General features: G+C 44.6%; 1 protein-coding gene across 1 annotated transcript in view; it reads right to left on the reverse strand.

The window, feature by feature from the left end:
• DOCK5 (dedicator of cytokinesis 5) overlaps positions 1-26,854 on the reverse strand; it is a 581,227-nt gene that overhangs the window by 295,769 nt on the left and 258,604 nt on the right. Inside the window, exon 22 of the mRNA XM_086942489.1 lies at positions 12,631-12,729. Within this exon, the coding sequence (XP_086798615.1) occupies positions 12,631-12,729 (99 nt within the window). The remainder of the gene's footprint in view (positions 1-12,630; positions 12,730-26,854) is intronic.

The raw sequence follows: 26,854 nt of genomic DNA on the forward strand, positions 1-26,854 counted from the left end.
AAATGTAGTTTTGGTCTAATTTGTATGGCTTATCACAATCAAAGCTGCCACATTTTGAATGAGTCGGATACACTTCACAGTTTGCTTGACTGCCTAAAGATAAATGCTTTTACCACCAGAACATGGTAGTGAGGATCAAGGTATGGATGAAACACCTCCATTTTTGACGGGTTCAGTTTTGAAACATTTGCTGGAATCCACCACTGATAAGCAGGTAGAAAGGTGGCTCAGTTAGCTGACAAATGGTAAGCCCTGCCCAATATGATTCCGGCACCAATGGTATTAATCCTTTATGACCTTTTTTTTTCCAAACTTGTTTTTATTGACATTTAATTTCTCATTTGGCAGATATATCAGCTCATCGTAATGCATGGTATACATTTCATAATATAACACATCTTAACATTCTTTTTATAATACCTAAGCAATACATAAGTTGGCAGTACATTGAAGAGGAATGAGCGCTTCCCGCACCTGTGAGGTACGCTAATGGAGTTACAGATTCTTCACAAGGGAGAGCGGAGTCCTCGGCTCTAATCTGATGTCAAGCCAACCCAACCATTCTTATGTGTTGAGCTCTTAGACCGCCTAAATTAACCCACCCCTCCACCAACTTAACTGGTCTACCCCCCTAACAATAACAATGAAAAATCCAATGGTGGTGGTAGCCGAGTGGTGTGTTCACTAGCCACGTAGTGTAAAGAGTGACTCAAAGGGCATGCTACCAGACCCTTAGCCCCATTCAAACCTCCCCTCATGGGGGCCCTTTGCCTTTCTGGAAGTACCTGTCTCAGGGACAGCGTGCTCTAAAACTGGAACAGATGCATGACCCAGATTGAGGGTGGACATATCGCCACGGGGAGGCTCTGCCTAAGCTATGTGACTAGTGGACCCCATTTATATTCACCATTTTTGTAATCGCCCCGAAAATGTCAACCATCTTCTCCATGCTAAGAATTTTCCAGAGGCATGAGCGCTTTCTTCTTCCATGCTGCAGCAATTGCGATTTAGCCGCACCTATGCAGGACCACATAATGGCTCAGTCCACTTTAGTTTGGTGTTCCAGCTCAGGTTCCCTTATGCCCAAGAGGATCCCCTCTATGGATGTCTGAATAGGGTATCCCAACATCTCTTTCATGTGTGCCAGAATATCCTCCCAGAATGGTTAGATAGTGGGGCAGTCCCACCAGATATGTCGAAGTCCCTGAGCAGCCCGCACCCCCTCCAGGATTGATCGGAGGTATCAGTGAATATCTTTTAAAGTTTTGTGGGGTAAATGTACCAATCAAAAAGAGTTTTAAAGTGGGCTTCCCTCAGGTCAAGGCAGTGATTAAACTTAGAGATGTCTGTCCACAACCGCTTCCACTCTTTTTCTCATATTTCCTCTTTGTCATGCTCTCTCATAGATTCATGTATCTGGGTATCAGTGAATGTAATGTAGAGAGCAGTAAGTTGTATAGGAAGGAGATTACTCCCTCCATGGAGCCCACCCACCGCACAAATCTTTCCATCGCTGTTCGTTCTCGCGTTGCTGCTTCTATAACCTGTGGGTGAAGGGCCCAATGCTTGAGTTAGAGATAGTGGAAGTGCTTATTAGGGAATATTTGCCTACATAAGGGGGTCTCGCTCACAGAGGCACTTAGTCTCATCTTCTGTTACATTAAGATTTAGTATGGACAATTTGGTTAGGTTAACTCCAAACCACGCCACCTCTTCGAACCTGCTTAGCTCCCCTTGTAAAGCTCGGAGCGAGTGATCCGGGGGAGTGAGTGTCATCAGGACGTCATCCACGAAAATGTAGATTTTGTGATCCCCTCCGACGAAACAAATGTCCTGTATCTCTGGGAACTCCTGGATCCACAGCGCCAGAGGCTCTATGTTTAAGGCAAATAGCAGGGGCGACAGTGGGCAGTCCTGCCTTGTCCCTCTATCAAGCAGGAATGGGTCTGAGCTGGTCCCGTTAACCTGCACTTGTTGCATAGTTGGCCTTGACCATGTCTATAAATGTTTTCCCAAACCCGAAATATTCAAGTGTGAGGAATAAGAATAAGAATGACCAGTCCACCCTGTCAAAAGCCTTTTTGGCATCCAGACCCATGAGTATTGCCAGAATCTTATATTTAGCTACTTTTTCAATCAGATGTAGGGTCCTACGGATATTGTCGTGAGCCTGTCTACCCTTTATGAAGCCGGGTGGATTAGAACTGGCAACAAGTCCTCTAGCCTCGCTGCCAGGATAGCAGAGTATAGTTTGGCGTCTAAATTCAAAAGCGCAATTGGCCTATATGAGGCATATTGTGGAGTGTTTTTCCCGGCTTGGGTATCACTGTTATCACAGCTTCCGCCTTAGATGGTGTTACCCCGGAGCTCTCTGTTATATTGTTAAGAACCTGGGTAAGCAGTGGAATATTAACTGGTACAAATGTTTTATAGAAATGAGCCGTCAGGCCATTCGGCCCAGGTGCTTTGTTGGGCTAAAGTGACTTTATCGCTTTTCCTACTTCCTCGTCAGTAATGGGTGCATTAAGGGTCTCATTCCATGTCTTGGAGACCTACGGTATCTTCAGCGCTTTCAAATACCGGTGTTTTGGAGCAGTGTTGCGTGGCTTGCATGTGTATAGCTCATTGTAAAATTCCCTAAATATTTTGGCCATATTTATATCCAAGTGCGCTAAGTTGCCCTCTCCATCTGGGATACCTCCAATATGTTACCTCTTACTTTTTTCTCTAAGCTGCCTGGCCTGTTCCCCTGTGTGTAAGAAAGTTGACAGAACAGTAACATGGTATATTCAGCCCTGTTGGTATAAATCGCCTTGATTTTCCCTTTCATTTCATGTAGTTTACGCTGCTGCGCCCATGAGGGTGACTTCTTATGTTCCTTTTCAGTAACCTCCAATTCTGTCTTCAAGGCTTCCCTCTCCTTCGCCCTCTGTTTATTCAGTGTGGCATTAAGCTCTAAACATTTACCCCTCAGAACTGCCTTAAATGCATCCCAGTTGTTCAGGGGCAAGGGGACATATGGGCTGTTTAATTAAAAATACTCTGTGATAGCCCTCCTTAATTCATCTCTTAGCAATCTGTACCTTGTCAGTAATACAAGGAAGTACCACCTTGGCATCTTGGGAGGGTCGTTGCTCCAATCAATTCAGACAGATGGTGACGAGGCAGCGGTCAGAAATACAGAGCGGAAATATTTTCACAGCCTAGAGCGAACCCAGTAGGCCGTGGCTGATAAAAATATAATCGAGCTGTGAATATATTTGGTGCACATGTGAATTTGTTTTATAGTTTTTGGTCGCGGGGTAGAGGAGCCTCCATGCGCCCTGAGGTGTGCAGAGTCTGTTTAACGCCCTGGGGAAATTGCCTGTAGCGTTTCTATGTGGGTGTGTGCTATCCATTTCTGCCTGCCAGGTGAGATTAAAATCACCCATAAGGATTTTCGGGCCTTCAGCAAACTGTCCCACCACACCTAGCAGTGAGGATAGAAACGCAGGTTGACCTATGTTGGGAGCATATGCAGAAATAAATGTACAAAGTCGCCCCCTCAATTTACCCTTCACCATGACCATTCCGCCTTCCTTATCGGACTTATGGCCTCTGTCTGGTACTTAATAGAGTTACGAAAGAGCACTACCACCCCCCTCTGTTTGGTGCTAGCTGAGGATCTGTAGATTTGGGAATAACGCTTATGACATAGCCTAAGCTCCTCAGTGCGTTTTAATTGTGTTTCCTGGATTGCCACTACTTCAAAGTGATGGTCAATCAGGTATTTCCAAATGTTATGTCTCTTAAGTGGTGAATTCAGCCCTTTTACATTCCAAGAGGTAATGGAAATCACCATTTCTCAGGTTTTCAAGCATCCCTCCCATCAGGTCTGTTGCTGAGCACACACAGTGTCTCAGGACCTTGCTAAGGTCTCCTTGGTCCAGTGAAGTCGCAAAGTTAGAGTCCCCTGAAGGCCACCACCATCCCACTTAAACCCCCCCCCCCCCCCCCCCCCAACAATAAAAACAACATTACCAACAGTAACTTGTGCCGGATGGCTCGTGGGCCTCCAGCTCTAGTGTCCAAGTAGGGCAGGTTCATGTTGCGGGCGCCTCGGCCAGAGCCCACAGCCACGGCCGTCCCTCTTGCTTGGCTTTGGTAGCAATCTCTTGTCATGGCCCTCCCGGGCTCAGGAGCACTTTGCGATGGGCGTCGTCTATCGCTCTGGTTTCAACATGGCCTCCATATCCTTCCCCAGCCCTGTTTTGTCTTGTCCACTGTTCAGCCGAGCCCTCGTACGTCCACCTTTGGGATTGGTACTCCATTTTGAGGCCTTGTTGCTGTCGCGGTCTTTCCCCCTCGACACACCCTGGCTGCTCTCAGCCTCCAAGGGAGGGGAAGTCCCAATTCTCTTAGGCCCTCCTTCAGCTCTGTAAATGTAAATCTGTCTTTGCAAAGCACAAACTACTCACCCTTACTGGTCTCAAGGCGCTGGGGGCCCTCTTGGAAATTAAGTGAGCTACTGCCCAGAGTCACATGGTGCTGAGCTGAGCTGCCACCGGAACCGGGGCTAGAACTGTGAACCCTGTGCTCCGAAGTCAGCTGCCCTGGCCGCTGCACCACACCTCTCCACTCTGGCTCTGTAATATGGCTCATTTTGTTGTGTTTAAAACTCAAGCCGAAGGTATATGTCCATCTGTATTTGACTTAGTTCATTTTTAATTTCGTGGTGATGGGCCTAAATTGTTGCCTTGCAACAATGTGGCAGCGCTAGATCCTGATATAGACCGCAATGGAACCCCTGGAAGCCCATCTCATCCTTTTTCCTGGCCGCCTGCAGGATTGCCTCTTACCTTGAAGGAGCAGCGTTGTGTGTGCGTCAACGTTCCCCCGCCGCTTGGTTCCCTACGCGGGGTGCCCTTTTGATCTTTATTTTTAACTGGCGTGGTCGCAAAATCCGCACAGATTCTCTCAATAAAGGCCACTAGGTCCGGTCCCTCTGCTCCCTCCTTTAGGTTTCTAATTCGGATGTTATCCCTCCTCGATCTGTTTTCTAAGTCTTCTGTCTTCAGTAGGGCCTGATGTAACTGAGCTTAGAGGTCTTGTATTGTCTCTTGTGTGACCGTGGCACGTTTGTCCTATCCTATGCCTGGGCTTCACCCCCAGGACTCTGGTGCCCAGTCTACATCCTGCTTGAGGGCATACATGCGCTTGTTGAGGTCAGTTTTGAGCTGGTCTATAGAAGGCTTGATATCTAGTTTAATCTCAGAGCAGAGTCATGTCTTGAAATCCCTAAGGGAGGCCAATAAATCCTCTTTCATGAGAGCCATGGTCGTGGGGGTTTCTCCTTGTTCCAGTAGCGGTCTCTTCTCGGTAGGGGTGAAGAAGCTAGAGACTTTGATTGTCGCTTTCTTTGGTGGCATAGATGCGGACTGAGTGCCCCTCCCCTCGCATTTACGCGGCCTTCAGCAGACAGAGGGGAGTCCTGCTCCTGTGCTGTCTTTTGTCTCCAGTAGCTGTCGGCTCCTAGGAGGCACTCCCCTTCTCTAGAAGTGATCAGCACCCTGGGCTTTGATATCCTCGCGGCAAGAGTCCCCTCTTGGGATCCCTTTGTCTCTTCCAGGTAGGGCCTTATCCTGTATGTAGCTTTAGGGTATGCATGTCATTGGGGAAGTACCACCCCTACAGCGGTGCTCCGGGCACCTCGCCGTACGGTAACCACATGGAAGTCCTTCACTCGCAGAACCATAAAGTCCACTAGGACGGCCGCCATCTTAGGGTCAGGCAAATTGGCCTCTGCACCTCGCGTAATCCACATTGCCTCCAATAACTCTTGGACCTCGTCCGCACCCCTGGTGCCACACGCAGCTATCAGTGCCGCCTCCAGGTCCCCTGCTCACCATCAGGTAGGCAGTATTCAATTCGGGCTCCTTTGTGGCACCTCCGTCTTTGGCGTTGGGTGTAACTCCTGACTGTGTCACTTTTCCCTCGCCCTGGTTTTTCACACAACCTGGTGGGTCAGGGCATCGCAGTGCCCCTCTGTGTTCTCAGTTAGAAGACTTGTGGCGCCACTGGTCTGCTGAATGCTTCCGCCATCTTGTGAGTCTCCGGGGCAATTCATATCATATGTGTTGTGTTTGTTACCTTAGTGGATCCTCCTATGCCTACTAGTCAAATGATGGAGGCCACATGAGTGGTCGGCGGGGCAGAACTGCAGAGTTGAGCCCTAAGAATGTGGCTACAGTCTTCTGGTTCCGCGTTTCTTGACCTACCCTTGACCGCCGAGCTCGAGTAGGCGGTCAAGGGTAGGTCAAGAAACTAAGGTAACAAACACAACACATATGATACTAGCATGTTGTTGTTTTCACTTTGGTCCTGAAGAATCGCGGTTAACATACCATTAGCGAGAAACATGTTGACCACAAGCACCTCTAGTTTCTCCTAGGGTCACACAACATAATTAGTTGACACCTAGGTAACTAGCCCCACCTTTTAACAGTAGCCAGGGGACCCCCAGAATAAAAATCCATTCCGGTACCCCTTGTTACATTTTAATTACCTATTCACAGGAATACACCACCCTGCCCACATACCCCCACTTCACCAAAAGGCAGTTGGAAAAAAGATCTCCGCCAAAGAGCCCCTCTTCGAGGTGTGCCCGTCGGGGATTGCACCGCCTCCCCGACGAGGAGCAACCGCCGATGATGAAGCATGACACTCTTCGGGGTGTGTGAGGCAATTACATCCAACATAATGGATGCCCCAGGGTATCACTAAATCACCCTTGGTCACGCCAGGCAAACCCTCCCCACTTCCTCTTCTTTCTTCTCCAGGAACAGTGCAGCATTCCCCCTTTTTGTTTGGGTGACTGCTAAGCACCAGAAGATATGGAACAGTACCCTCATTGCAGTTGGAGGAGGGAAGTGGAACGCTGGGCACAAGCTTTGGCACTCTAGGAGGAGAGCGCATAGGCCTGCACACCCGCCTGATAGCAGAGGACTCCGCAACAACCATGACAATCTTCCTAGTGCTGCAGAATGATGGCCTAACCCATCCTTATAAGTCTCATAAAACACAATACACCATTGTAGCTAATGCTTAAAGTTGTTGCAGCCCTGAAGGCTGAATATTATGTGGAGTGCTTCTTATTGAAATGAAGCTGTATACGAAATGTCCACCAAATGTCAATGTTTAAACTCAATTATATAGTACCTCATGAAGAGACGAAATTTGAACACGATAGTACTTGATAGGTAACATTTTATGTGTACCTATATGTAAACAATTGTACCTGTATGATTAATACAAAACCTAATAAAAAATATTGTAAAATAAATCAATAGTTTGACTGTGTACTCTTGGGTACCCTAAACTATGACCACTCAGTGAAGAGTAACTCATCCCTGTTTCTGAAAGATGACTATTATCAACAACCAAAACTCTAAGGCTCTGGTGCACAGGAAACACAAATAAACTTGAGCAGAGTGTACACTGACTGAACCAGAACACCCAATCTATATTTGGCTGTGTGTTCCTTTTGGGTAGGTTCTGGGACCATCTATACAGTGTTGGCAGACTAGCTCTGCTACCTTGAGAAATAATTGCCTTGGTACCCGGAAATCCTGGCCAGAAGTATATTGTAGACATTCAGTACCCGAAGGATGGGGACTAGAACCCATGATATTACTCAAAAGCTTAGCTAGGCCTTCAGAAATCTAACAGGAACAGAGACACTTCCAAGTGATTTTGATCACTGAAACTAAGAGAACGAACGAATAGATGATTTAGAGATTAATAGTTCTAGGTGCTACATTTATGTTACGACTCTACAGTGTGCACCATCTGGTTTGTTCTGGTGCACACTTGTCATAAATAATACTGGTGGAATGAACATTGAACTTTACAATAGGGTGTCATGTATCTAGAGTTTTATTTATTTATTTTGCAATTTGTTTAGCGTGCAAATACCCGGAGGTGTCTCGGCGCTGTAAAGATCAGAAACTGCACAAACCAAGGCATCTATTGTGAAAACAGCCACGTCTTAAGTTGTTTCCTAAAACTGAATAGCGTGGGGCAGGTCTTAATGAACAAGGGGAGTGAGTTCCACAGTCTGGCTGTAGCCACTATAAAGCGTCTGTCACCCCAATTGACCTTTTTTGTGGGTGGGGCGATCAGGATATGGGCTGAAGATGAACGGAGAGTTCTTGATGCCTCTAGAGGTCTAAATGCTGATTTGAGGAACTGAGGTCCAGTATTGTTAATGGCTTTATATGCTATGCATAGAGCCTTGAACTTTGTACGGCTTCTCACTGGAAGCTAGTGAAGATTATGAATGAAAGGGGAAATGGAGTTATGTTTTGGAATGTTGAGCAGTACCCTGGCTGCAGCGTTCTGCACCAACTGGAGCTTATTGAGCACTTTTGCCTGATTATTAAGAAGAAGGGCGTTAGAATAATCTGTTCGGGAAATACAAGGGAAGTGATAAGAGTCTTTGCCGCCGAGGTGGGTGTGTAAGGTAGAATTTTTTTGATTTTCCTTTAGGTGAAAAAAGATGAGGAAACAACATTATTTACATGGTGGTTGAAGAGAAGCCGATCATCGAAGATGACTCCAAGGTTTCTTACCTTTTTGACAGGTATGGGCAAGGGGCCTAATTCACTTGGCCACCACTGAGGGGACCAGCAGGGTTCCAACTTGCCAAAAAGCATAATCTCGGTCTTGTTGGAGTTCAGTTTGAGACAGTTGGCCGCCATCCAGGAGCTGATGGCCAACATTGCCTCCCGGAAATTGGCGCCACCTTGTCTACATCCCGGTGTATTGAGAGGACTAACTGAGTATCATCAGCATAGGTGGTAAGGCTGATATCATATTCCTTTATCACCCTCGCTAAGTCCGATACATAGATGTTAAAAAGAGTCGGACTTAGCGAGGAGCCCTGTGGAACACCGCAGGGAAGGGAAAAAGGAGATGAATAAAAGGAACCCAGTTTAACAGTTTGAGACCGGTTATGTAAGAAGGATGCAATCAGGGCCTTGGCTTTGTGTTTCACCCCCATGGCTGCGACACGGTCGATCAAGATGTTGTGATCGACCGTGTCGAAAGCCACTGACAAGTCCAGCAATATCAGGACTGCCGCTCCTCCCTTGTCTAATGTGTATCTGATTTCATCCGCTGCTTTGATAAGCGCTGTTTCAGTTCCGTGTGTATTTCTGAAGCCAAATTGTGTGTCGTCCAATAGGTTGTGAGTATCAATAAAATCTGATAGTTGTTGGTTCATAAGGCTTTCGAAAATTTTGGATGGAAAGGGTAAACATGCAATAGGTCTGAAACTAGCAGGATCTGTAGGGTCAAGGGAGGTTTTTTTTAAAAGGGGCCTAATGATCGCTTTTTTCCACACCGACAGGTAAGTACCTGCCTGGAACATATTATTGCAAATGGTGGCTATTGCAGGTGAAATAGCTTCAGGGATGAGGTTGAGAATAGAAGGGGGGCGAGGGTCTAGTGGTGAGCCTGATTTAATAGTGGTGACAAGATGTGATGTTTGTTCAAGTGTAACTGGGTGAAAAAAAAGAAAAAGACGGAGACATGGGGAAATGATTAGGGACTGGGGATTTAGCTGTAGACATAGCTTGAGGAGAGAAAACAGAAAATATAGGTTACTTTGTCAGTAAAGAAGTCCGCCAGCGAATTGCACAGCTCTTGGGAAGTTTTTTCTGGTGGAATAGGAGGATTAGTTAGATGGTTAACTACATAAAAGAGCTTTTTGGTAGAATTTTCTGCTGATTCGATCTGGGTGACATAATAGCTACTTTTTTCTATGACTAACTGCTGCTTATATTTATTGAGGGCACTTTTGTATATGAGTTTATCTGTGAGGCTGTAATGTCTACGCCAGTGTCTCTCTAAATTCCTGCAAAATTGTCTCTGTAAGGGCAGATTTTCAGAAAACCAGGGGGCTGAGGGCAAAATGCGATTTCGGAACATAACTTTTGGTGGTGCGAAGACATCTAGAGCACTGTTAAGTTGTGAAAGATAATTATTAGAAGCTATGTCTGGATCTGTTTCAATTATATCTAATGATGAGGCCTTAGTAGCCGATAGATGTGGGATATTGATGTTTTTCCAGTTCCTAGACGTAACTGGAAACGCAGATTTTATCGAAGGGACTGTGGGATTATGGAGGCTAATGGCAAAAAATACCACTGAATGATCTGTCCAGGTAAGAGGCAGTTGTGAGGAATAGGAAATATCTAGATTGTTTGTAAATATCCCATCTAGGGTGTACCCTGCGATATGTGTAGGTGCCGAGGCTAGTTGGTTAAGTCCTGCAGCTGTCATATCTTTAAGGAGTGATACAGTATTGTTATCAGTATCAGCCTCTAAATGAAAATTAAAATCTCCAAGAATGGTGAAATGTGGAGTTCCTGCAACACTTTCTAGAAGGTTGTTAATGTTAGCAAGGAATTTAGTGCGAGGGACTGGGGGACGGTATACTAAATTCCCTGAAAATGATTGATTGGCGGTAAGAGTAATCGTAAAAGAGAGTGCCTCACAACTCATATTAAGAAGAGGGGTGGTATTAATGCGGAGATGATCTCTATAAACAATGGCCAGACCACCTCCTCTTTTTATCGGTCTGTCTAATCGATTTACACAGAAACCAGGTGGCAGGGCAGCTGTAAAATCCGGGTCTGCTGCCGCGTCTCCCCATGTTTCTGTGATAAAAAGTAAATCAAGGGAGTGTGCAGTAATAAGTTCAAGGATATCTAATTTATGTTTTGGAAGTGAGCGAGCATTTATGAGTGCCGCCTGCAGTGATCTATGCCGCTGTTCATTAGGGGGGGACGTGTACAAAATTTGCAAGTAAAAGGGCCACAGCACAACACTAAATTAATGAAATGGGGAGGGTTGTGCGAGCAGTGCAAGGAAGGTCTAAGGGCTAGTAATTGAGTACAGCTATATGTCAGAATTTGGGCGGGTTGAGCGACTAGCCCGCGGCCCGGTCTCGGCGCGGATGGGTGCAGACGGGCATGACTCAGGCGCGCCGACAGCGCGCCTGCTGCGCACGTCCGCTGCACTTGACTGAGTGCATCGTCTTATATACCCGGGGGGGGGGGGAGGCAGAAAGCTAGAGAGCTGACCTTGCTGGTGGTGGCACACCGGAAGTGGAGGGGGGAACCTTCCGGTTGTGGCGCTCGTTCCCTCCACACAGCCAAACTTTTGGTTGTGGAGTAGTAGAACACGCTTGGGCAGAAAGGTAAGTGGTGGTACACCGATCAATTCAATGACATGCTTAACGAAATTACGTAGTGCAATAGTTAAAACAAGCGAAAATAAAACAGTGTCATAAGAAATTGCAGTGCGCTACTCTGCTGTCGCTAGGAGCAAGCTAGATGATCTTCTACTGTCGCCGAACAGGAGCGGGACTGCTAATTTAAAAACCACGCTGCCTGAATTAATCTCAGGGACGTGGGTATGAGCACGCTGCTGCGCTCGTTTGTGCAAAGTTCAATCTACCTGTTATCGGCGCCAACAAGCGCTTATGTACCGGGGGGGAGGCGGAAAGCTAGAGAGCTGACCTTGCTGGTGGTGGCACACCGGAAGTGGGGGGGGGACCTTCCGGTTGTGGCGTTCGTTCCCTCCACACAGCCAAACTTTTGGTGGTGGAGTAGTAGAACACGCCTGGGCAGAAAGATAAGTGGTGTTACACCGATCAATTCAATAACATGCTTAACGAAATTACATAGTGCAATAGTTAAAACAAACGAAAATAAAACAGTGTCATAAGAAATTGCAGTGCGCTACGCTGCTGTCGCTAGGAGCAAGCTAGGAGCAAGCTAGATGATCTGCTACCGTCGCCGAACAGGAGCGGGACTGCTAATTTAAAAACCACGCTGCCTGAATTAATCTCAGGGACGTGGGTATGAGCACGCTGCTGCGCTCGTTTGTGCAAAGTTCAATCTCACAACCTTCTGCTAGCTGACAGAAGTACCCAAATTAGTCTGGCTAACCAATGAGCTGAGGGTAGGAGAGTGATATAAATTATATTACTGTCATCAGGAATGTTACTTTGCTGCTATGACATATCGTTTGATTGTCTATACTTGTTTCTTGTGTTTTATTTTCCTACTCTTAATGACAACTTTGATATTTAAAGAAAAGGTAATATTTCCGTCCTCACTTGCTTTTCCTTGTTGGTTTGTGTTATTTTTAATAGGACAAACTCAGCCGGACTTCACTGTTGCAGACACTGCATTACGGAAATTCGGTTATTTAATATTGTTTCGACCAAGAAGAACGGGTCTGGCATGTGCCAGGCTTATGTCATTGTACAAAGTGAATGATGCTGCCCTAGCTCTACTAAGGTTTTGTAGGTGTGTTTATTGAGAAAACATAGCTAGAGTAAACAACAACAACACTACATTGTTAATTCATTTAAAGAGACATAGCCTTGAGCCTTAGCTCAGTGCATTGCGTTTTTCATTAGTGCTCTGACACTCAGTACTATAGCATACATTCTTAAATTAATTTAAGGTGTCTTCTTAGGAATGGCATCACTCACAGTTACTCACAGTTATGAACACAGACAATGATGAACTTGGGAACGATTTACCATCTTTCCTCTTCAATTCCTAAATAACTTACAATCAAGTCTTGTCTTGTTTTGAAAGTGTTGATGTAGTGGTTGTAGTGGAAGTCATCCATCTGCCTCAAGATGGCGGTCATACAAGCAACAAAGCAGCCCTTGAAAACAAGAAGGTGAAAGGATGCTATGAATGAGGAGTCCATTGTTGTTTATGCAAACCAGTAGAAGAAAAGTCACAAGCAATTTTGTTTCACCTTTCTTCTTATTTAGGTAAACAATATTTTAGCACAGATGCCCAAACTAAGCTTGTTCAATATTTCTTTTTTTGTTGAGTTATTCTGTGTAAGATCAGTGGTCACAGACGTTATAATTAATCAAAGCATCATCAGTAAATAAACATATGATATGCAGTTAATACACTGCAAACTCTTCCTAAATTGTCAACCCTCGCCGACGCGGAGAATGTCTGTACAATAAGTGTTACATATAGTAAACTGCATCATAAACTTGAGGGATGTCATCCCATTAATTAACCTTCATTATTTCAAACTCCCATTTCTTCTTGCCATATGAACCTAGAACATTACAGTGAATGTCATTATGGAGACAACCCATTACATTGATCTTTGCAGTTGGACTTAGACTTTTAAAGTAAATAAAAAGTTTAAAAAGTAACTGAATATTTATATTAATTTAAAGTTAGAGTATCAGAGTTTCCTAGAATGAAATGCATTAAAGTAAAATGAATGTAACTAAACATTCATCATTAGGGATTCCACGTTTAATTTAATTAACGTTAGAATAATGAACTAATTATCATTTATTGAATTTAGGGCCAGGTTACCCCATGTTACTGTTATATTTAAAATAAATTAAAATTAGTAAGGTTTATATTTAGCATTAAGGTTAGTTAATTTAACTCATGTTCCTGTCATAACTTAGTATTATAACACACGTTTGAATACAATTAAGCAGACAACTGTACTTCTACTTCCACCAGTGCATCTGGATGCTGACTTTTATAGTAATCAACTGAACAAAATAATATGTAAATTTATATTAATTTAGAGCTCGTTCAAGATCCAGAGTTGAATTCATGCATATTTGTTTAATTTCATTAATTAATTAAAATACATATTTATCATTTGTTAGGATTAAAGTTTCTAATTTTAAATTAATTGAATTAATATTAATCTAATCCTCTATTTTACGTTTATTAGGTTTGGAGACAGACGTGTGATTCCCACTTTTTTAATGCAATTTTAATTGATTGCTACTATAAGAAAATATTTACATGTAACAATTGTTATGGTTATTGTACGTATTAAAGTTATGTGTCCCTATTATTTTGACATAATGCAATTTAATGAAATTAAAAGGATTAACATGTGCATTAAATGTTACTCACGACTAGTGGATCGTCTCATAAGAAAAATTTTACTTACTAGTAGACATCTGTTTTGGCATGTAGAGCTGTAGAGTCACATGCTGTAAATAGATCGCCATCTAATGTTTGGTCTGGATGTTTGCAGTTTGTTTTTCTTCTAAGAAGTCTTTCCAGTCAGGAGGCCGGTGACTCCTCTTTTCGGAGCTAGTGGGCATGGGCACCAACTCCATTGTTAGCCGTCATTGGGTGAGAATGGAGTTAGTAGTGTATAAAGAGATGATCAAGCACATGTATGTAATAAGTATTGAATTACATGAATGCAACTACAACAGATACAGGTACCCGGGGAGGCGGGCAGGCACATGTGACTCTACAGCTCTACAGGCCAAGAACAGATGTCTACTGGTAAGTAACATTTTACGTTCGAGGCATGTGAGCTGTAGATCACATGCTGTGCATAGACTATACGGTATAAAAACAGGGTTGAACCCAATGAGTCGCTGGGACCTGGGTAAATGTATGATATGGACAGAGTGGTCCCGGACAAGAAAGGAAGGAATAAAAGGAATTGTTAAGGCAATCAAACGTACATGTATAGAGACTGAGAATGGAGTACAGAGTTTTTATTCACAGTGTACTATGAGCCACGGTCAATGACTATACATTTGAATACATTCAAGTAGAATTAGATATAAAGTCATGCCCAAAAATACAAGGGGAAGGGGAGGAAAGGGAACGGAGGAAGAAGAAGTCGAATTATACACACAATCTTATAATCTCCACTTAAACAACAGGAAGAATGTAATTTATATGCTTTTTTATATTTCCAACAATAGTAAAGTGATCTCCAAGGTCACAGATGTGGTATAAATCAATGTAGTATACTTTAAAAACACCATGCTCCTATAACAGCCGTAGAAATCTTGCTAGCGGTGGAGACTGGTGGGGTGAAGTGGTGGTCTACGTTTCGACCCAAATATGTAGTGCAGGAGGATACACCTTGCTGGGTGGGTCTTCTTTAGGACCAGGGGGAGAAGGAATGGGGGAGGGCAATACTCCCGTCCGTGATTCCAAAGACGGGAATGGTAGGTGAGGATAACAAAAACGGAACGTCTTAGGCCAGTATTCCTGCCTTGAGATGCCACTCTTTTTCCTGAATGTATAGGAAGGTGAGTAACCCAATATACCCTTGCGGGCTCGGGCAGAGTTTAGTGTAATATGAAGTGGCCAGCAAGGGGTTTTATTTATATGAAGTTTCAGCACTAGTTAGGACTTGTTAAGGGGCAATCAAAGTACCTAAACCTGAATTCAATCAGCGGCTGTTCAGTTGAATTAAGAATCAAAAGGTTCTAACAATAAGAAACAGAAGATGTTACCACACTAACATCATAGGTACAATAAATGAGTAATAAAACATGAAACCAGGATAATTTGTTTGTCTGAAAAGTTATTATTTTGAATTCAAGACAAAAGATATTTCTGTACAAAAAATGAACATTAACATAGGACAGGGTACATACATAGATATACTATGGATATTTAAGGTATTGGTTGCTTTTCCTATAACATATCCAAGAAAACAGTCCAGACTGCTGGGAAAAATGATGAATTGATTTCCACTATTAATCAGGAGAAAATCAAAAGTTGATACAAATCATACTATGCAGAATTGGACTAGGTAAGTCGACGTTTCGGTCTTATCTTGATCATTTACAAGACCATCATCAGGACGAAGTGATAATATATACAATTGTTGACCCTCTGCAAGAAAAATAACATAACATTACGGTGTATTCTGTTACAATTAAATACCTGGTTAGCTAACTAAAAACTTTAGAGTTACATCTTTATTCAGCAAATTTATATACATTATGAAATTGTAAAACAGTCGGTGTGGCGACTGGAATAATACAAAGAAACATTCGTAAATCATAGGAACCCAGATACTCAATATAATGGTTCCTGAGTGCTACTCAGTATATGTTGGCTTACACTCACTTTTTTGATTCAGAATCACGACACTTTAGACTATGTGACGGCATCCGCTTGTTTCTTTTGAGGCGGGCAATGTGCAAAGTCAGTTTTAAGTAGCAAGCACTATTGGGGGAAGAGAAGACATTTTCAATTTTTATCTTTTCTTAAAGTCTAAGGCATGCATATTGACACTTCCCTAAAGTATGGATACATTGCTTTCTATTCAGACAAACGTGAACGCCTTGGAACAGTGATACAAATTGGACAAATCACCAGAACCTGTTCATTGCAACACTGCTGTATGCATAAGGTAAATCCTTGAAAAACAGAAAGTGTCAATATGCATGCCTTAGACTTTAAGAAAAGATAAAAATTGAAAATGTCTTCTCTTCCCCCAATAGTGCTTGCTACTTAAAACTGACTTTGCACATTGCCCGCCTCAAAAGAAACAAGCGGATGCCGTCACATAGTCTAAAGTGTCGTGATTCTGAATCAAAAAAGTGAGTGTAAGCCAACATATACTGAGTAGCACTCAGGAACCATTATATTGAGTATCTGGGTTCCTATGATTTACGAATGTTTCTTTGTATTATTCCAGTCGCCACACCGACTGTTTTACAATTTCATAATGTATATAAATTTGCTGAATAAAGATGTAACTCTAAAGTTTTTAGTTAGCTAACCAGGTATTTAATTGTAACAGAATACACCGTAATGTTATGTTATTTTTCTTGCAGAGGGTCAACAATTGTATATATTATCACTTCGTCCTGATGATGGTCTTGTAAATGATCAAGATAAGACCGAAACGTCGACTTACCTAGTCCAATTCTGCATAGTATGATTTGTATCAACTTTTGATTTTCTCCTGATTAATAGTGGAAATCAATTCATCATTTTTCCCAGCAGTCTGGACTGTTTTCTTGGATATGTTATAGGAAAAGCAACCAATACCTTAAATATCCATAGTATATCTATGTATGTACCCTGTCCTATGTTAATGTTCATTTTTTGTACAGAAATATCTTTTGTCTTGAATTCAAAATAATAACTTTTCAGACAAACAAATTATCCTGGTTTCATGTTTTATTACTCATTTATTGTACCTATGATGTTAGTGTGGTAACATCTTCTGTTTCTTATTGTTAGAACCTTTTGATTCTTAATTCAACTGAACAGCCACTGATTGAATTCAGGTTTAGGTACTTTGATTGCCCCTTAACAAGTCCTAACTAGTGCTGAAACTTCATATAAATAAAACCCCTTGCTGGCCACTTCATATTACTCTTTTTCCTGAGGCATCAATTAACCTGGACCCCTTATCAGGAGGACGGGCTTCACCTGTGGTCTGTGAGCTAGTTCTCTTGCATGCATTGGAAACTACAAGAGATTGTAAAGGCAACTGACCTTTAATGTAGACAGGGTCAGTAGGTGCAGGTTTGTGCTTTTTGTCTACTATAGGTGTGATTATTCTTGCCCTTATAGGATCTTTAAAAATGTTGTCTGCATTCTTAAGCATTCCTTTTAGCATGGGTAGTGTGAGAGTGGCCCTTTGAGTGGTGCTAAGGGTTTCAAATAAAAAATCCTACTCTAAGTTTTCTTTACATAACTCCACCACGTGATAATGAGCAGCCAAATTCAGAAGCTCAATATATCCTATGTTGTCATCTGGTGGTGAGGGTTTAGATGGATATAGATCCGGGTCATTATCATTATTATCATCAGTATCATAGTGTTCCCATGGGTCAGGGTCCCTTATCCTACCCTGATACTCCAAACCATCCCCCTCATCCTGTGTGTCAGGTGATGGTGGTGAGTTGTTAGGTGAAATAAACAAATTTGGATGTGATAGAACGCCATGTTATCTTGAAAATCGTAGGGGTGCATTATAATCCCCAGTAGTTAGCACCTGCATATTTAGAAGACCATATTAACGTGTAACATTAGAAATGTAGTATTAGGCTGAGATCAGTGCAATATGTAGTTGTGTGCTTATGTAAATCGAAGACTAATGCAGTGCGTTTATTAACCCCTTCGATGCTCATGACGGAACGGTTCCGTCATGAGCATCGGTCGAGCTGTGCTCATGACGGAACCGTTCCGTCATGACCACACCCGCGAATGGAATGTTCAGCACCTGGGGGAGAATCGGCGCCGCAGGCAAGGTGTTAAAGAAAATGCTTTGGGTAAAGTTGGAAAGTTTTTGCTTATATGTGAAATGTTGCATTAGATTTAAACGTGCCATATTCGAGTTGCATGCGTAGATTGCTTCAGGACAAGGTTTTAACATGAGATGTGTTGGTGTATAGTAAAATGAGAATTAACGCTTCAAAATGATTTAAAATGTAATGCTTGTGTTATAATAGAAAGTGCATTTAAACTTTTAAAGGCCTGAGACAACAAGAAAGCCTGTAGAGGCCTAGCTGATTTCCTTAGTTTAGCCAGACGCAGTGAGTTTGAAATGTGTAATTGTCCTTGGGAAAGGGCTCTGTGTATAGTTGGATTTTAAAATGTAACTTGGAGCGTGAGCTAAGTTGTTTCTCATACATTTCTTTTGCAGTTGCAAGCCCATGTAGCTTGTTAGGTAGAATGGTCCATTGTTTAGGAGTTAGGCCGGTAGGAGTGGGAATGAAGGAGTCCACTCGAATGCACAACTGAAACATTTGGCGGAGAAGGTGCCTGGGACCCAAGGACACATCAGCGGTTTTTGCACGAGGATGGAGCCAGACTGGAAAAATCCACCAACAAGCACCTGCCTAGAGAGGTGTGGCAAAGGCGGGCTTATGGATTTTGGGGTTTTGTATTAGGGACAGCACCCCGAGGGTGGAGGCACAATTAGAGGAGACTTAAGAGAAGAGCAGACCTTAGTTGGGTTATAGAGCGGGAGCAGTTTTGGATTGAATAGAGATGTAGGAGATCTTAAGGTTAGCAGGCAGGAGAGGGTGTAGGAAGAAGCATCTTAGAAAGAGCTTGGTAGCTAGGCAACGTATTGAAAGGTGAATGTACTTCTTAGGAAATCTTCACTGCTGACACCTTTTTCTCTTGCCTGGGAGAAAGTTGAGTAAGGATGTCATCTTAGAGTTAGTGTAGGGACAGCCTAATCATTTTTTTCCTTCCTTTTGTAAATGCAGTTCCAACTTTAAGTTGGAACGATTATTGTATGCCTAATGCTTTTGGAATTGACTTTGCTTTTTATTTTGAGTCGTCTGAGACTGCTTGTATGTTCAGTTGTTTTTGGCTTTGTAATCAATCTTTAAACTTGACATTGTAGTCCGTGATCCTTTGGGTTGGGATTCTGGGTTATTGGTAAATCGACATATGCATGAAATTAGGGACTTCTTTTACACTTCCATGCAGACTAAAGAGATCCAGTCGACCAGGGATTCTAAGCGTTTGTAAGGTAATTCTAGAAAAGAATCCCCGCTGTGTCAGTTGGTAGCCAGAGGACGGTTAGTCTCTGGAAGTAAGGGAGGCCTAGATTAGGGAATAATTTCACCAAGGCCCATAGAAGTTAGGTGATGATCGTCCGGTGGACTATCGGCGAAAGGCGGTGTTTCATGGGAACCAACGGAGAGTGACGGTGCGGTGGAAGCAGCCGTTTGCGAGAGAGTGAGCATGAATAGGGTTATATGTTGTTAGATTGCGGTGTTTTGTGCTTTATGTTGTGATGTCTTGCGGAGTTGGAATGCCTGTTGTATGAAAGGAGATCAGACTGTAAGCACGCGCAGCCTGGGATAATCTAAGGCTCAAGGAGTAGCTTAAGTAGGTCGGGTGTACCGTACACCCAGAGTAATTGTCGACCATTGTTAAGGGGATCGTGAGGTACCATTGATCGCCCGCAAGACCGAGATAGGGGGAGCGAATGTGTGAGTGCACGAGTAACTGACGGTGTTCGTGAGTTGCTGTGTGTTTGTAACCTATCAGTTGAGGTGATTGTCCGGTCGTTTCGTGAACAGACATTTGCTATATCAGTTGAAATCGATTATAGCTTCTTTGCGACCTTTGCATAGACCAACACAGTTTGAGGCATTTACATGCGTGGATTAGGGCGGCGTACAAAAGAAACAGGGACAGAAGACAGGAGCGAGTGGAGAGGTCAGTTAGGGCATTTCAAGATGCGAGATGGGACGCATTGGAAAAGAGATGGAGTACAGATGATCGAAGGGGATACATTGTATCCATTGGTGGTCAAGTCAGGGGATACGCAGAAAAAGAAGACTGACGATGACAACAGTGATACTGATGATAGCTTGATAGAAAGGATGTTATCTGAAAGACCACCTCCATACAATCCAGAATCAGAGGGGCAGGGATCAACCCCAATAGAGGGAGCTATGGAACCACAAGCTCCGCCAAGTTCAGAAGTAGTGGGAAAGCTCTCAATGGGGGAAATTCAGAATGTGGAAAGTGTGAGTTCTCAGAGGTTACCGGATGCTCTTAAGGTGCCAGTTACCATTGGTCCCATAGTGTCAGTGTACAATCCAGAGCAGGTGAGGAATGGAAACCCATCACAAACAGGAATGGAAAGAAGTGTCAGCTTTGGTGGGAACAGTGTAGTGAATGGGGTGGTTCCATTACCGAGGCCTGTAGAGTTGAGCATGCCGTTGCCGGCTACCGCAGATTTGTCAAGAGGACCGATGGATCTGAGAGGCCCAAGACCTAAATCCCTGGGAGAATTGAGATCAGATTTGAGAACGTGGGAATCAGTTGTAGCGACTCAGGGCGACAGGTTAAGAGGAGATTGGGACAACGGAAGTGGTGATAACAGGATGGCTTCTAGGGTCACATCTGAGATGAACCGGTGATGGGAACAAGACAGTGGTTGTAGAGAGTCCAGTACGGTATCGAGTCAGGGTACTCTGAAGATGGCAATAAGGGTAAGGATTGAAGGCGGAAGTAGATGAGATTGTTGAAGGAAACTTACCCTTAGAGAGAGTGGAACTCTATGAACCAGATGAGTTGTTGTTTGTGGCAAAGGATGTGACTCAGAAGGCAAGGTCTACCCATGAGAAATTGGTTGAATTGGCAAACAAATATGATGTGGATTTGTCCAAAACGAAAATTCTGCAGGGAAATCAGAGGTTACAGTATACTGATCAGGATTTGGATGAAAAGAGGGCGATTGGACTAAAGACTCATATCAGAGAGTTGATCGTAGGGATTCGAGCATGGAATAGGCTTGATAAGTGGGAAGAAAGATGGTCTAAGAAAAAGAATGTTAAAAGGAACGTTGGAAAGGCGCCTCCTCCAGGAGGGGGGATACAAGGAGTTGGGAACTACCCTTTACGAGAGGTAGCTAGTGGAGGGTATCTGCATGTGCCCTGGAGTAGAGGGGATTTGGCGGCATTCACAAATGATTTTCCAAAACTGAGAGAGGGGACCCAGTTGAATGATATAAGCAGGTCGAGAGGTTTGTCAAGATCTCAAAAGTGTTGTGGTTTGACCTGAATACATTGTTTGACATTGTGGTTCTGGGAGATTTGTGGGTGGCATGTAAGGTTGCTATTGAATGGCCCACTTCCGAACCGGACAGAGATGTCACGAATGGCCCATCTCCAATTGTGATTAAGAAGTACGAGCAGGTGATTACATGGTTAAAATCAAAGATACCCCCACAGGATATTGACTGGGTGAAGGAAGATCAGACTGTTCAGGAACCAAAAGAGACTGTACATGAGAATTATGAGAAACTGTTACAGGTCTTCAAGCAATACAGTGGACTTGATGTAATGGACCCTAAAGATATGGGACAGTTTGTCTCGAAATTTGTTCTAGGGTTGAGACCTGACATTTGTCTTATGATCCAGCAGCATTTGATTTGTTGGCAGAACAAGCCGTTGGATGAGATTTTGAGATATGCGAGGTATTGTAGTGACAAAATAGACTTGAGGCATAAAAAGCTTAAGGACAAGTTGATGCTGGTTCAGATGCAAACTGCTGACAAGGGAGGTCAAGCATAGTCAGGAGGAGTTACACTGGGAAGGAAACAGAATGGTCAGAAAAAAGGAAATGCAGATGATTCCAAGCCAAGGGTGGATTAGGCAACTCTGAAAAAGACCACTGAGTGCCATCAGTGTCATCAGATTGGACACTGGAGATGCAAGTGTCCTTTGAATCCTGCGAATCAGATACAGCAGGAGGAAGAGGTAGTGCAGGTATAGGCGCCTCAGGTGACACCGATAGTAACAAACCTAAGTCGACGAAAGGGGGGACTTCGGCTCAGAGGGTGCAGGTTCCCCAGCCACCGAGGATCCCGTCAGGGACTCAGACTTACCAGCAGATGCCTCTCTTTATTGAGAGCGATGACTGTTACCTAGACACATTGGAAAGACGGTGCCTGAGGGGGGAGGAAGACTGCACACTTGGGGCAGTCTTGGAGGTAGACCAGAGGGGACCTTTTGTGGAAGCTGATGTTGATGGTCACCCTACCACCTTTCTGGTTGATACTGGCGCTACCCGTTCTTCTGTGAGATCTGCAGTAGTTCATAACCTACCCCACTCGGGACAATCGATCCAAGTCGTAGGTGTTGTGAACAGGAAAATGACAAGTCCTTTGACCGAGTCAACACCTGTGAAGATAGGAACTTTTCGGGATAGACATCAATTTGTCGTGGTTGATTCGAGACCTGTTTGTTTATTAGGGAGGGATCTCCTGTGCAAGCTCAATTGCACCATTTATTGCACCCCCAAGGGAGTGGAACTGCAAACCAGTGATGATGATGCTGCTTTTAAGGTCACAAATCAGCATTTGTGTATCGAAATGTACCCTGTTGTGACAGTGGAAGAACTACCACTTGAATTGAGAGATTCAGTCGCACAGGAAGTGTGGGACTTTACTGGTGAAGACATAGGCTTGATTAAAGGAGTTGAGCCAGTTAAGATTCAGATTAAACAGAATGTTGATTTCCCAAGAACGCCTCTGTACAACTTGACTCCAGAAACGATTGCAGGGTAAAACCTGTGATTGAGTCCATGATTAAGCAGGGAATTCTGAAGGAGATAATGGGCAGCCCATGTAACTCACTTATTATGGGATTGCAGAAACCGAGTGGGAAATTTAGGATCATGCAGGATTTACGCAGGGTTAATAACATAGTTGTTCCCTGTTGTTCAGTGGTACCAAATCCATATGTAATACTGTTTCAGATCCCATGCTGTGACTGATCTTTGTCAGGCTTTGTTCTCGATACCACTGCACGAGGAGAGCCTGTTTCTTTTTGCTTTCAAACTGGAAAACCGTGTCTTAACATGGTGTCGTATGCCACAGGGGTATACAGAGAGCCCATCAATCTTTAATCAGATCTTGAAGAAGAATCTTGAGAGCCTTGTACTCCTGCAGAAGTCTGTTTTCGTACAGTACAGTGACAACCTCCTTGTTCTGTCAGAGACTGAGGATGCATGCAGGATTGATACCATTGCTTCATTGAATCATTTAGCAGAGAATGGACACAAGGTGTCGCCAAACAAGCTACAGTACTGCTTGAATGAGGTGCAGTATTTGGGACACCGAATAGAAAAAGGTAAGAGGAAGGTATCACCAGACAGGATTGAAGCAATCATGGGAATGATGGTGCCATCTACCCAGAGAGAGGTCAGTATGTTCCTAGGGATGGTTGGCTACTGTCGTCAGTGGATTGCCAACTTCTCAGTGAAAGCGAAACCTTTACAGAGACTGACGCACAAGGATGTAAGTGATCCGGTACCATGGGACGATGAATGTATGAAAGAATTTTTGTGGAGTTGCGAGAGGACCTTTGCCATGCTCTGGCACTGGGAATGCCTGATTACAACAATCCTTTTTCACTATTCTGATGTGAAGGAGAAGGTTGTTCTTCAGCAGTTATAGTGCAGGATCATGGAGGTGTCCATAGACCAGTTGCTTACTTTTCAGCTACTTTAGATTCAGTAGCTTCAGCGTAGCCCGGATGTCTCAAATCCGCTGCTGCAACGGGTGTCAGCATTGAAAGGTGTGAAAGCATTGTTATGGGTCATTAGTTAATCGTGTACGTACCACATTCCGTTGAATTGTTAATGACCAGGATCAAGACACAGCACCTGCCCAATATTAGGCTCACATGCTACGAACAAGTTATACTTGCTGCGGAGAATGTGACCCTTAGGAGGTGTTCTGTTTTGAATCCTGCTACTCTGATGCTGTTGCCAAATACACTTGATGAAGATTGTGCGGACCAAGATTGTCTTGATGTGACTGATCTATGCACCAATCCGAGACCGGACATTGTTGATGAACCATTGTCTGACCCTGATGAAATTTTCTTTTTTGATGGTTTATGCATAAGAGACAGTGTTGGTCAGCTGAGAGCAGCATTTGCTGTCTGCACTATTACGGGAGTTGTTGAGGCTGTGTGCCTGTAAGGAGTTGTTGGACTTGGCCCGTTTCCCTGAAATTCTTCGCTTTTTGCTTCCCCTAATTCCAGATGTCCCCCCTTGTACTGTAATTGTATAGGCCCTGCGAGGTTAAAATGCCCTGGGTTATAATAAAACCCATGCTAGATGCAGGTGCTTGACTTCCCTCAACATGGCTGCCATAGGCCCCTGTTACTGCAGCGTGGTCTGGTTAAGGCGCATTCTAGCTGGCAGTGACCCCAAACATTGTTGCCCTGCCAGCCTGCCCATAGCCAGAATGGTGGAACCTCCTAGAAGCTCCTGGAACCTTCCAGAACAGGGGAGGTGACACCAACTGCCACTGCCAACTGTCAACTGGCACTATATAAGGAAAGGGAGGGAAACCTTCTAGTCAGTTGGGGCATCACTGACCTGGGGAACCCACGCAGGAGTTTTAGGCGGGAGGGCCTAGTTAGGAACCTATGGTACTGGGAGTGACAGGATTTAGGTGCTGCCTCTTAAGCTGGGTGAGGTGTCCTAGACTAGCCCACTGATCTGGCCCGGCGCTAGGGAACCCCAGGGTCCATCTACAGTGACCTGCAGAGGAAGCCTGCCTGCAGCCCCCCAACTCAACCCCCCCTTCAAGTAACAGAAAACAAGGGACTGATATTTACAAGGGGGCAAAACTATCAAGCACCAAGAAAAAGAAGACCTTCAAATTACCACAGGACTGCTGGGGAGTCAACCAGGTACTGGACTGTGCTGCACCTGCGCCCCCCTGTCTTCACCTGGGTCCCTGCGCTATTCTGCCACTGTTGCGTGGCCTGACCTGAGGAAAGGGCCCCCACTGAAGTGTCTGCTAAGCGCTACCACTGCGCAGCGCTAGTCTCCCGACCTGCCTAAATTATCCCCGCTGCTTAGACTGCCTCAGGTGACTGAACTGCTTTTCTAGCGCTCTCCTATTGTGGCCCCTGAGGAGCGCTACAATCCTCAGGTGCCAAGAACTGCTGTGGTCCTCCTAGCGCTGTAATTGCCGAGCGCCGAAACCTCTGAGCGCTGTGCCTGTGGCGCGGGAAAAGTACTGTGCCCCCGGAGCACTGCTGCGACTTCTCAGCGCTCCATGAAGTACTCACCGCGATATCCCCTGTGAAGCACTGGGCCCGAAGCGTTGTCTACCCCCCCGGCGGCCCTCGGTGTCAGGAGAGGGCCGCCGCTGTGTTGCCATGGGCCGTGCCGGCCCGTGTGCGTGGAGGCGCTGCAGCAGCCCCGGAGCCTTGAAGGAAGCCGCCGCGGGCGTGAAGAAGGCCGCGATTGGCCCGACGCCACCACCTCCCTCATCACGTGACGGGGGCTCGTCAGAGGCTCTGCCCCCGCCGCACTATCATTGGTGCCAGCCGCTGCGCCCCGCAGGCCGCGCCCCTATTGGCGGCTGCGGGAGTGACCTCGTTCCCCATTGGACCCCGGGCCTTGCCAGGCTAAGGGAGGCCCGGGACTAGGAGAGACACCGGCACGGGAGCCCGGGACAAGCCCGGGAGCCCCCGACCTCCATCACCAGCCCAAGGGAGGCTCTGAAGGGAGCGAGAGCCCTCTAACCCCGCCAGAAGCTATCACAGGGGCCCGGGAGGGCCGAAAGCTGAGGTAATACCCCGAGGGGGCAAGCGGAAGGCCTTTGTCCGCCCAACCCCCGGGGGGAGACTGTTGTTGGGCTCCGTTGTGGCCGAAAGGCTTCTGAACTGGGCAGAAGGCCAGTATTAACTGGAGAGGTTGCCGGGTTATTCAGGAAATCTGACCCTGGCCTATTGAAAGATTACACTCCTGCAGGATGCCCTCATAATACTGCTGGATTAAGTGCTGATTGCCCTAATGGGATGTCTGTTCTCTTGTCTAGGGAGATATGGCCTGATTTACACTGAAGTGTGTAGCCCTGCAAAAGGAATTGCTTAATCTCAATGAAATGAGTTTCCATTAGTGAAATGTTTATTCAAGAACGATGATATGCTTATTCCGGGTTACTGAAATGTTTATTCAGGATGAGTGAAATGTTTATTCCTGCCTACCGGAAGGTGAACTACAGGCCCAAAGTTATATAGATTTAAGTGAAGGTATCCCTGCTTGAGGAGGCTATCCCTAGTGAAATGAGTAAATAGATGTTTTACCCTGGCGCAAAGTGATTACGGATAGGTTACTTTTGGTCAATGAAATGGTTATTCCTGGTCAGGGAAAGGTGTACCTCTGCTTAAAGCGATTATTGAAAGGTTTACGTTTGATTAATGAATGTTCATTACTGCTGCGTAAAGAAATACTATTTTCTTTCCTGATAGGGTTTTCGCAATATGCTCGCCTGTTAAAATGTTTTCCTTCTGTAGATAACAGGGTTCATCTTTTATGAAGTGTTCATTCCTGATCCTTACTGAAAGTGGTTCCTTGAATGTTATCCTGGCCTAAGGAAATGTTTTACTCTTAGCCTTATGCAGGGTTTAACCTGGTGAATTAAATGGTGATTCCTAATTAGGGAACTGTTTATTTTTATCGGAGTTAATGCTACCCAGGTTAAAGGAAATAGTTAATCCCGATTA

Source organism: Lissotriton vulgaris, chromosome 11 (assembly GCF_964263255.1).
Source record: "Lissotriton vulgaris chromosome 11, aLisVul1.2, whole genome shotgun sequence".
NCBI classification, from domain to species: domain Eukaryota; kingdom Metazoa; phylum Chordata; class Amphibia; order Caudata; family Salamandridae; genus Lissotriton; species Lissotriton vulgaris.